The 13,221-nt window shown below is 40.3% G+C and overlaps 1 protein-coding gene across 1 annotated transcript in view; it reads right to left on the bottom strand.

Annotated features, from left to right (window-relative positions):
• Positions 1-707: 707 nt before the first annotated feature.
• Positions 708-13,221, bottom strand: part of LOC148031988 (uncharacterized) — a 39,651-nt gene continuing 27,137 nt past the window's right edge. Inside the window, exon 4 of the mRNA XM_087683864.1 lies at positions 708-718. Coding sequence (XP_087539990.1) covers positions 708-718 — 11 coding nt within the window. The remainder of the gene's footprint in view (positions 719-13,221) is intronic.

Here is a 13,221-nt window from a genome sequence, read left to right as displayed (position 1 = left end):
GTAGGGTTCCATTGTTGTTGAGTCGCCATTGGAGAAACTGTTTGAGGCCACTATTGTTGTGGTTGAACCATCATTTGAGGCACTGTCGTCTATGGTGACCATAGTGGATTAGATGCATTATACTACGACATTGTTTGCATCTGAGGATAGGGGTAGGGAACTTTCCCTGGGATTGCATTTGGTGGGTATACCATTCCTGGCATAGGAGGAGGTAAGACTCCTCTTCCTAGAGTCATTGACAACCTTGCTTCAACTCTGTCATACAATCTTGCACCTTTCACTGCACATAGTATTCATCTTCAATGTCTTCATAGTTCTCTCTCAATCTCTCATATACATATACACTGTTTTGATAGAATTGGCTCTCTCTCTCTCTCTCTCTCTCTCTCTCTCTCTCTCTCTCTCTCTCTCTCTCTCTCTCTCTCTCTCTCTCTCACATCATCTCCTCACTACAATATTCTAATAATGACTCTCAATAATCCATCTTAGGTTGTGGATGCACCTCCTAAGAGGTATGTCTAATGCGAAGAGGCACCAGAGCGACTATAGTGTCTCTTCATAGCTCACTACTATCACTGTCACTCCAGTCTTCTCTTCAGTCTTCAGCTGCTGCTTCTTCCATTTGTTTTAGCTCTTTTGAGATTAGATTCATCCTTTCCAAAAGTTAGAAAACTTTCCCAAATTCACACATACATTCCACAGAACACTTACAGAAGATCTACAGAACAGAGCAGAACAAGATCAGAGCAGAGACAGAGCAAATATAGCGGCTCTACAGAAGGTCTACGAGGGTTATAGAAGGTCATCAGAGAACATCAAATCCTCATAACTCATACTAAAACCATTCCAAACTATAAAAAACTATTCAATAAACCTCCAAAATTTTTCAACCTCCATCAATCATCAATCCATGCTTCATACAGAAGAAAATCATAACAAAACAGAAGGTATCAGAACCAATCAGAACCTCAACAGAACCTATTAGAGCATCACAGAGCTTCATATTTCCACTAAGAATCATCATGAACTTCCAAAACATAATCAATATCATCCAAAACACTCTCAAGCACTTCCATTAACAACCATACATCACTCTAAATCCATCAAAAATCAATCATTCGGACCTCAAAAACAACAAAAATCAGTCAAAAATTCAATCTTTTTCCACTTTGAATAGGATGATACGATACAAGAGTTTCATGGATCATTGCCAATTGTCATGGAGATCCAAATGGACACACATGGCCAATAAAGCAGTGGATTTTTGAACCATCGACTTCCAGCAGATCCATATCATCCAACACAAAGGAATCACTCACCACATCAAAATAGTTGATCGAGAATTATGTGCTTCACCTAAACCTTGTACAATACCTACATGTACAAAAAAAAATACCTACATGAATCCCTTTTAACAAAAATACAATTATCTAGATAACTGCATTTTGTATTGGTTCTATTCATGCAGTTATCTAAATAACTGCATGAATAGAACCAATACAAAATAGGGTCAATTTACCTATAAGCTGATCTGCTGAAGATAAGATTGAATCGTTGATGATCAAAACCCATTGCAAATGATGGACATAAAAAAACATCAATCCCATCAAACATAAAATTCACTAATTAAATGAATAAATTTTGGCACCACAAAATATGGCAGATTTAACCGTAAATTGAGTTACATAATCTCTGCTCTACCTTGTGTTAAGTGATGCAACAACAATTGATCCTTAAGTTAGAACTAGCATCAAACCCTATTGTAAAGATAGTAGAAAAGGGATAATGCAGAGAGGAAGAAAGAGAGTGTGTGTGAGTACGTGGGAGAGAGAAAAAAAACGAGCACCTATCCAATCTTGCCCAACTTGATCTCTACAAAAGACAATAGCAAGAGCTAGTATTTACATAAAGGTATACTGAAAAAACAGTAGAAAAGAGGAAACAAAGAGAGAGAAAGTGAGAGGGAGAGGGAGATGAGCACTTATTCAATGTCACCCAAAATTATCTCTGCAATAAAACAACAAGGGTTAGAACTAACATCATGTTGTATTGAAAAGATAACAACAACAAAAAAAAAAACAGAGAGAGATTAACACCTTTGTCTCTTGCTCGAAATAAACTCTGCAAGAAAACAACAATTAGAACCAACATCAAATTCTATTGAAAACACAACATAAAATAGAAACAACACATAGAGAGAGGGGGAAAGAAAGGGGGAGAGAGAGAGAGAGAGAGAGAGAGATGAGCACCTTTGCCTCCTACCCAAAACAACATCTGTAATAAAACAACAATAACAATAAGAAATGATATCAAACCCTATTGAAAAAATAGAAAACAAGAGAAAATGCGAGAGATGGGCACATGTGTTCTGCCCAAAATCTGGAGCTACATGGAGAAGAAAGTGCAAAGGTAAGCAAAATGCTCAAAACCCTAATTACTCTTAGGGAGCTTCAATGGAGACGAAAATTCATGAGTATAGAGAAGAGAGGGAAAGTGGTCTATTGCTCAACTTTTGGGTCAAACTGATTTCATGAGGGAAAAAAATCGAAATTGAAATTTTTTTCAAAAAAAGGGGGGGAAATACGAGGTGAGAGAAACTCAAATTTTGTGTACTATTCATTCTCCCTTTTTCTTAATCACCCACTACCCCTTTTTTTAATAGAAAACCCAGGATTTGAAGAGAGAAGATTCACCCTCCATGGATGTTAACATCTAGCCTTCCTATTGGACAATCCAAAAGGCCCACATCTTAAACTATATTATTTTTAAGGGCCCATTTGTGAGTTCATTTTTTTCCTAATGAAGGAGGCTTCTATTATTGCGAGCTTATTCTCGACTTTGATTTTTTCCTTCTCTCTTCTCATGTACCTCTAGACTCGTTGTAGTGCTTGCCACTTGGTTGCGTCATTCATCAATGAGTTAGCTCCACCCAGCTTGTCTATACTCAATAAAATATAATCAAAAGGGCTTGTCTCTAGAGGACTCTCTTGCCAACATTTCTTCTACTTCCTTCTTTTCAACATCTCTAAATTCAACTTTCATTCCACTGTAGAGGGGAATATATTCAATTTTGAATGTATCAAAACTCATTCTTCTGAGAATCGACATAGTGCCATTGTCTTGATAATACCAACTTCGGAGGGTTTCAATAGCATAGGGTTTGAAGAGAACTCTATCTACTAGCTTCTAGTGGATTTCCAATTAGACAAACAGAAGGTTGTCAGTGCACCAAGCATCCCACGTATCTTGATGTTGAGCATCCACAAACAAATTCCAACTCTTTTCCTTCTTATTCTTGTGAACCCACTTGATGATATCTAGAAATTCTTCAATGAAGGCAAAATCTCCCATGGATGGTTATTCTCTCTATTTCTACTTTGCTCTTCAGTTTTGTGGGAAACAATTGGCTATTATGATGCAACTTTCTCTAGCTTCAAAAGACACTAGGATGAGTCTGTCACATAGAGCCTGCATCAAGATAGTGATATGCTTCTTCCATTGAGGGATACACTTCTTGTATAAAGTGGCTTTGACAATGAAGATCTCAAATTCTTCAACAGTAGCACAGATGCTACAATCTTCCATTGCTTTTCTTTCTCTTCAACAATGCCACTTCTTTCATTTTCAGCCTTTGTTGGTGCTTGTTGATGGTAGTTTTCCCTGGTCGTGCACCAAAAACATGGAACTCTTGAGACAACACCAAGAAAATATGGATCTTACTACAAGAAGATCTATCTTGTATTCATCAACAAGCTTGTTTTCATCCTTTATGTAACCACACTAGAAAAAAGAACATCATGCACAACAAATCTTTACGTAGCATCATAAAACAAATCTCCCACAGCTTTATCTTTAACAAAATTCTTCATATTCTTCTTAGAAACCATCAAAGAACTACAAAAAAAAAGAATAATCTAGTTTGAATGAAATTTCATCACATAGTATTCATCTTCAATGTCTTCATAGTCTTCTCTTAATCTCTCATATAGATATAATGTTTTTTAGCATAGAAATGACTATCTCTCATACTTGATCTCTCTCACACATATCCTCACTCAATAGTACATTAGAACTATAGTAAATAATCCTCAATAACCCTCTCTTGGTTTTGGATACCCCTCCCAAGAGGTATGTCCAATATGAAGAGTCACTGAAGCTACTACAGTATCCCTTGAAAGCTCACTACTGCCACTATCACTGCAATCTTCACTTCAAGTCTTCTTCAACTACTTCTTCTGCTTCTTTGAGCTAATTTAAGCTTTCATTCTTCCTCTTCCAATATTACAAAACATTTCCAAGCTAAACATCCATCCATCAAAATATTCACAGAGGCAAACAGAACAAAAATAGTACAGGAAGAGAGGCTCTACAGAAGCTTAACAATAGAGGATCAACATCAAGCATAAAAACCATACATCTCAAACTAAAACCATTCAACACATTCTTGATCAATCCTCAAAATAATTATTCACAATATTAAGCTTATAAATAGAAAGAAAACATATCAAAATAGAGGCAAAACAAACCCTATCAGAACCAAACAAACTCATCACACAGAACCTATCAGAATCATCATACATTAACCAAAAACCATCATGATGCTCCCAAACATAATCAAACTATCCCAAAACACTTCCAAAGTCATAAAATTTCAATCAACACACCCTCATATCAACTAACACCATCCAAAAATCAACAAAAAAGAGCTAAAAATATTGTCATTTTAGCATTTAGCAAATGTTTACAAATTGATGGAAGTTGCATGAGGTTATCGAACAATATTATGAGCTTGTTTTTCAATGGGTTGAGCAAGGTTTCTTAATATACACGCGTTAGCATTCCATCTCATTTTGATGATGATTTAATTTGCCTCTCTTATGGCAATGAATCTTTCATCCATTTCCTATAATGACAATGGATATTGTTGTGCATAGACTGGTACCTTGAATTTATAGCAGATGATTGTGGAAAGATTGCACAATCTCCTATGCTTATTGTTAGCAAGGTGCTTGTGTTGGTGGAAATGAGGTTGTGGGTGTAGCAGTATGTGAGAAAGATTTTACACTCATTGGGATTCCATTGATGATGTGAAGGCTAGATATTGCATTGATTAGGCAGTGATGTATTACTTATTGCTCTGTTTTGTTAGAGCACTTTCAAATTATTGCCTTGAAATCCTTTTTGAGTTGTAACATTTTTACTTGTAAAGAGGCCATGTTGAGATTTTGCTCTGGTAGTTGTGGTGGATAGGTAGGGCATGTTGATGGATTGTCTTTGATGAATGGGATTTTTTGGATGATCAAATTTATTAATTGGTGTATTTGATATGATGTTAACAAATTTCTTTGTGTCTACTTTTTGATGTACATCTCAAGGTCTTCCTTGATTGCAATGAGGCCATGATGTTGGCATTCGATGTAATATGATCATGGTGTGTTCTGATTACTTATTAGCTCATTCTTTGATATGAAGGGGACTCATTGGAGCAATGTGGAATTTGGCCTTCACCAGAGCAAAGTAATTAGGATTCATACGTCTTTGTCTTTGCCTTACAGGTTTGGCATCAGGCTCTAGGTCAATGTGATGTTGGCATACTGTGGAATCAATCCCCTTTAGGTCTTTATATGACCAAGAAAACACGTCTAAGTTCTCTTTGAGTAGGTCTCGCAGGACTACTAGTTCTCCTTCTGGAAGATTGAGGCCCACTTTTAAGTAACGTTCAGTACCGTCAGTATCCAAGAACATTACTTGACTTTCACCTTCCACTTCACGGATAAATGTCCCACGGATTGCTTCTGGATAGAGGTCTGACTCTTTCAAGAGAGTAGTGTCATCGTCTGATGTTCCACTAGAACCAGTGTCCTCCTTCTGAACAGATGACTCATTTCTTTGTTGAGATTGCTGAAAGGGTATCATAGCTTTGTTTGCTTCTATGTGAATGGTGACCTCTTCAAGACTCAGGGATTCATCTTCAAAGGATGCGTCCAGGAATGTCACATAACACAGACCTTCTAGAGGCCGAGGCTTTGATAGCTCTGGCTTCTGTTGATAGGAGGCATCATCATCGTCTTTTCTCTGGAGTGAACAGTTAGGGTGATATGAGCCACTGGTGAACTTAATTTTTATGCCTTTAATCCATTGCTTATACAGATTCTGCATACTTTGTGGTCCATTGATCAACCCAAATGGAACCATGGTCATTCCATCCAACACCCTGAGATCTTCGACCTCTGAGGTCTCTGTAGGGATATCAACAAGATCATCCACTATCAGATGAAATTCTTCATCTAGACTCTCATAACCTGCTTCGTTTTCTTCCTCTTCCTTTGGAGGCTCTGTCTCTGCTTTTGTAGAGGCTCTGTAGGAGAAGAATAGCTCTTCTACCTCTGCATCTGCTTCTGCTTTTGACTCTGCTGCCTCTGTCTCTGGCTCTGTGTCTGTTCCTATCTCTGTGATTGTCTTTGTATCTGCTTTGTCTCTGTTCTGCCTTTGCTCTGTCTCTGTATCTGTTTACTGCTCTGTATCTGTTCTGCCTCTGTTTTGTCTCTGTGACTGTCATGTAACAGGGAGAACAGTACATCCATGCTTCTATTTCACTGTCAAAGGTGATTTCAGAAGTTAATTCTAGTTGAGGCAGGAGGTATTCTCCCATGGACAAGGATTTTACTTCCCTTGGAAGTTGGCTTACAGTGCCCACTGTTAGGGACTGTGCCTCTATTGTCTTAGGAAAGATATGTTTGACAGCCTCTTCATCTCCTGATGTACCATCTGTGACCTCATTGGAGAAGTCAATTATGACTTCAATGGATGTGGATCCATTTCCTTTTTGCGATCCATACAGCTTTAACACCACTTTGTTGGGTCCTCTGCCTAGGGTCAGGGTTCCTTTGAACCAGTTCGTCCTGGCTCTCGCTTCAAAAAGCCAAGGTCTTCCCAACAGCAGAGGGTATGAGGTCCCATAAGAATTTGGTTTGACCACCACATATGTCAGCCAATAGTCTCTTCCTACAAGGGTTGTTTTGATGTATGGGAGGATGCCCAACGGTTTAATTCTACTTTGGTCCACCAATCTGATACTAGCAAGGTGGAAAAGGGTTCTTCAACATAAAGCCAACCATTGCATCAGCTACCATGTGTAATTGATCCTGCACCTATTTGGTGGCCTAGGTGGAAGTCTATGAGCTTGACCAGATTTTTATGCTTATGCTTAATATTGCCATAGAATGTGATAGTTTCAAGGTTCGATGGCCTAGTATAATATAGGTTGATAGGATGCATGGCGATGCCCCTTGACCTAGATAGCTTCTATTGGCATATGTTCGTAGGGGATGTGACGATATACTTAATGTTTTTGCTTCTTGCCATGGCCAAAACTTGCATGTTGGTCAAGGTTGCTTCAATAAGCGAGACTAGCTTTGAGAGTATTGTGTTAGACATTAGTTTCAACTTGATTGGGTCCAAGTCTTGCAAACCCAACCCTTTTCCATCTTTAGCATTGATGTTTAGTTTTCACATTAGCTTTGCTTTCATTGCACACTCAAGAAAATAAAATGAGATGGATGATTTTGTGACTCATTGAATGTTCATGTGGGCACCCCAAAGTAGAAGTGGCGTTGGGTCCTATGGGACCACATTTCAATGCCTCTTTCTAAGGTGATAGTATATGTATTTGTGTGTTTTAGGATCTATTATGGTGTCCATTGTTATGGCGGGAATGGAAATCCGTACTTGCATTTTGCTTGTGTAGAGGCGAGCAATCCCCAAGACCCATGGACCGCTTATTCTTTCAAGCGTTTCAAGCGAGCACAAATGGCTATCTCTCACCTAGCCACACACCTTCAATCCTACGAGTGTAGCAAGCTTGCATTGATTCTCGATGGAGTAGTGTGTGCAATCACATCCACCATAGCCTCTTTGTATGGGACAAACAAGGCAAAGAAATACACTGCCAATAAAGCCTTGGACTAGGTCATGTATGCATGGTTTATTAAAACCATGGTCATTGAATACTATGGTCCCTTTCCACCTATCTCCACCTACCAATAAAAACCTATTGTAAGCCTATAAAAGGCACTCATCCCCACACTCATTCCATTAGTCTGTACTTGCATTATGCTTGGATAATATTAGTTCTTCTTCTTTGTCAATGCTTCTACCTCATTATGATAGTCTATTTGCTCATCAATGATCCTCCATAGCATGCATTCTCAGTATTCTAACATGGTATCAGAGCGGGTTTTAAGTCAGTGAGTCATCAAGCCACTAATTGAGTCATTTTAGTTTGAATTTCTGGCTCCCTCCACTTTTTCTTGGATCTCTCACCTACCTCCATAGCTACCCACCTTCAGTGGAGGACTTGAAGCTCCCAATCCAGGCCATTTCAGCTCATGCTTCCTTCTGGGAAAACCTTCCCTCTAGTGCTCCTCCCTATCACTTCAAAGCCCAACATTGCTACTTCCCTACTCTAGTATTGTGCCTGCAACAGATCATTGTATAGTTTGCGCCATCTTCAATTCGTACCGTCAACCAACCCCTGTCATGTTCCAAGTCCCAAACAACAAACGAGAACTCCGTGAGATCATTGAATATTTCACAGGCAAGCTAGATGGCAATCCAATAGCTAATTTGAAACCTCTTAGTGATCTCTTGGACAAACTAGAGTGGAAGTAGACCAAAGTGCAACACGACCTAAACTTAATGTACAATTGGGCTTTGGTGATGACCCATGCAAATGAGGATCTAGATCTAGGAGACGATGACAGACCAGGGAGGTTCAAACAATGAATATGAGGACTGCCAATCCTTCAATGACGAAAGTGGAAAGGACATTGATACCATGATAGAGTATGACACTGATGGACAAGTAATAGAGCAGATACGAGTAGACTCCAAGCTAGGGGAAGGGTATACCTTTGGAATTGAATAGGGAATTATGATAATGGAATGTGATCATGCCTAGCTAGATCACATAGGAGCAATCGATTTATGAGCAAGCTAGCCTCACTCAACCTAATGCCACATCACTACTTTGGGTAGAGACAATATCTGAATTAAGATCTCCTGGAGAGACTCCCTGTTCTAACGAAGATGGAGAGTTTGACTCAGAATCAAAGATAAGCTCTGACAGTGACCCCGAAGTACCCAGACACCCTACAACCAAATGCACCAAGGGAGACTTGCTAGTCCACCTAAGGCGCATGTGGTTAAAGGAGGAAGCAGACCTAGGAGTTAGAAGCTAAAGAGAAGAAGAAACTACAAGACCTACCAAAGAGATTCACAAAATTCAAGAAGGGAGATAGGGTAGTGATCTTGCTAGGAGCCAAATGACAAGGGCAAGCGAGTGAGCCAATAGAAGGATGTCAAGGAGGTTGATCTAGCCTTAAGGAAGGGGAGACACCCCAACCTATCTTTATAGTCGATGACTTGATCAAAAAGGAGGAAGTGAGTCTCATTGCTCTCTTAAGAGAGTACATATACGTATTCACTTGGTTCCTCGATGAGCTAAAAGGGATAGATCCAAGTGTAGTGACTCATAACATCCCTATGACGCCGTATGTAATGCCAGTCAAGCACTGACCATATCCTATGAATCCCAAACACAGGCGTGCTATGAAGGGGGAAATAGACAAGCTAATGCACGCTCGGTTCATCTATGAAATTGAGCACATGGATTGGGTTTCACCCATTGTCATCGTTATGAAAAAGAATGGAAATATCAGAGTGTGTGTCAATTATAAGAAGGTTAATGCTGCCACGAAGAGAGATAATTATCCACTACCATACATAGAGCACATGCTAGAAAGAGTGGCGGTGGGTACAGAAGCCTACAATTTTCTGAATGGCTTCTTAGGATACAAGCATGTGCAAGTGCATCCTAATGATAGGCATAAGACTGCATTCTCATGATTAAGTGGAGTGTCTTTGCCTATGTAGTCATGCCCTTTGGGGCTGACTAATGCACTAACCCCATTTCAACGACTCATGTATGCCATTTTCAAGGACATGCTTAGGCGTGAGCTAGAAGTGTTCATAGATGATCTTAGTGTCCATTCTAGCTGGCAGGAACACTTAGATAAGCTCTGTGCTATCTTTGAACAATGCTGATTATATTTTCTCTTGTTGAACCCCCTTAAGTGCCAGTTTTGGGTAAAGCATGGTTGCATTCTAGGGCATGTGGTGTTGAAGAACGGCATTGACACAGACTTCTCGAAAGTCATGGTAATTGTTGACCTTCCACCCCCAATTGATTATAGGGGAGTTCAATGCTTTTTAGGCCATACAAGATACTACCAGCGGTTTGTGCTAAAGTATGCATAAATTGCTAGACCTCTTTACAAACTACTCATAGTATTCGAGTGGGACCGAAGAATGCTAGCGTCCATAAGAGGAGTTGAAAAGGCTCTAACAACATCACCTATCTTAAGAGCCCCAGATTGGGCCATAACCTTCCATGTGCATATTGATGGTTCAAAGTTTGCCGTGGGGGGTGGTGTTGTGTTAGCCTTGTGAACACAACTTAGATTATCATGTGAGCTTTGCTAGCAGACAACTCACAGATACAGAGATAAACTACTCCACCACGAAAAGCGAAGGACTAGCCATGGTACTTGCTGTGAAGAAATTCCAGCATTATCTCTTGGCCACGCCCTTCACTCTCTTTGTGGATCAAGCTTTGCTCTATCTAGTGAATAAACCATGTGCTACAGAGTGCATTGCTCGATGGTTGCTTCTGCTTCTTGAATTTGACTTCTTAGTGGTGGTACACAAAGGGAAACAACGCTACATGGCTGATCACATGTCCCGCATACCCACTGGAGAAACCACTGGACAAGGTATAATAGACGACTTGTCGGATGCACACCTCTTTAACTTGTCTAGCGAGAGAGAATTATTTAGAGCTGATTTAATGTTGTACTGGGCAAATGACATAGTCCAAGTGCTAGAGCACGGATACCTAAGAGACCCATTGAGAAGGTTCGACTTAGGCATCTCATCCTCAATATACAACCATATCAACTCATAGCTGGTCAACTCTATAGGCTAGGACAAGACGGCTTGTTGTGTAGATATGTGTGAGCGCATGAGATGCATGATGTGCTCACACAGGCGCATGACGGAATTGCGAGAGGACATTTCAATGGAGACACAACAACCCGCAAGGTGTTGCACTCTCAATTGTGGTGGCCCACCCTTTTTCGTGATGTAGCAAGATTCGTGAATCATTGTGATGAGTGCCAAACGGACCAAGGTACGGAAGGAAAAAATGGAGTTGACCCCTATTATTGCAAAAAAACCATTCAAAAAATGGGAAATAGACTTCATTGGGCCCATTAGTCTAGCAACACAATACTCACAAGCTAGACATATCATAGTTGCCACGGATTACCTTTACAAAGTGGTCAAGCTACTAGAAAGAGTGACACTGGAACCACAACCAAATTTATTTGGGAATAAGTGATCTCACGATTTGGCTATCCCATCGAGCTGGTTAGTGACCAAGGCATGCACTTCATCAACAAAGTGCGCTACTATCCTCAAGTAAATAGTCAAGCAGAATCCATGAATGAAATTCTAGTGAATGTGCTAGCCAAGGTTGTATCTGCCCACCTCACGCAGCGATTGGGACAACAAATTGATGGTAGCACTATGGGCCTATCGTACAGCCTATAAAACAGCAGTGGGATAGACTCCTTTCCAATTGACCTATGATACAAAAGCTATTCTACCAACAAAATTCTTCATTCCTAGTCTAAGGGTAGCCATCCAGGAGAGATGCAAAGGAAGGGAAGCATGGATGGATCGTCTAGCTAAGTTGGAGCACTTATCCGAGACTTGAATTTTGGCAACACATGCATTGATTTGTGAGAAGGCACAAAGGAAAAACTGGTTTGACAAGCATGTTAAATATCGAGACTTTGACTAGGGCGACCTTGTATTGTTGTATTCGGTAAAGGGGCATAAGTAAAAGATGAAGTTCAGAGGCTTAAGACCTTTTAGAGTCCGTGCCATTAGGCCAAATAGGTAATATGGAATTGGAAACCCTAGATGGCGAGGGCATAGGTTTTTTCAATGGTAGTCACATCAAGAGGTACTATCCTCCAACTCATCCATCCATGAACCCCCAATGCTGGAACCCCCTATCAATGTCATAGTTGCCACCCTCACATAGATAGAAGATGAGGATGAAGAAGTTGTAGCACCCCCTACTTGCATATGACGGTCATTGCTCACCAGAACACAACCTCAATTGATGCATTGATAGACGAAGGAGCTGACTATAACATTCTAACCCATGATCATTGGACCCAAATCCGTTGACCGCAGCTACAACCCACAAATGCAAAGCTCAGTCCTTTTGGGAGTCAATCACATGCACTTTTGGGAAAGTGTAATGTCGCAGTCTCTATTGAGTCTATGAGCATACCCATAATCTTTTATATGTTTCCAAATGCAAAAGATGTGGGTAAGGAGTCGCTGCTAGGACGCACGCTCAAAAAATAGACCCAATATCATGTTGATTACGAGTCATAGCACATCCACCTTTCCATTGGCAATGTACACATAGTGATGCCTTTTAGCAAGGGTAGCACAACTCTATCAAAGACTATAAAGCCACCGATAGAGACACCCACAACCAAGTCTGAAAAGGGGGTGGTGACTTGTCCCCAGCGCCGGGTCTCAATGCCAATGAACCACTGCAAGCAGAACCAAGACCCATGAACCCAAGTTCAAATGGGTCCCTAAACATCAAACACCACCACCTCAAAGTACTCAAACACGACCTCGAAATGCTAGGAACCAGTACTCAATACCTAGGAGGCAAAGAAGACATTATGGGCATAAAAGAATAATCAAACCGAGATGGATTCCTAAGATTCTATTGTAGGCACAAGGTTATTACAAGGGCAATACATAGATATGGGTACCTAAAGCCAAGATTGGCAATGCCACCCTTCAACCACAACCCTCAAGCTTGACCATGCAAGATCAAATGGAAAATCTGGAACCAAAACCACCAATAGCTCAAGCTGTTAAGCCCACCCAACACATGACCACTAAGTTTGTAGAGCCTAAACTAATCTATCGGCCAAAACCACAACATGCTATCCCTAAACCACCTCAACCTAGCACAACTAATGTCCCCAAGCCCTCTCAAATGCCTGACAATAGAGACTCAACATCACAGACTACCTCTAACATCCAAGAGGCAAAGCTGCACAT

This window comes from Lygodium microphyllum, chromosome 8 (genome assembly GCF_053477565.2).
Source record: "Lygodium microphyllum isolate KBCC chromosome 8, Lygodium_microphyllum_v1.1.10, whole genome shotgun sequence".
NCBI lineage: Eukaryota > Viridiplantae > Streptophyta > Polypodiopsida > Schizaeales > Lygodiaceae > Lygodium > Lygodium microphyllum.
Note: the sequence above shows the minus strand (reverse complement) of the source record. Positions and strands in the feature narration are given on the sequence as shown.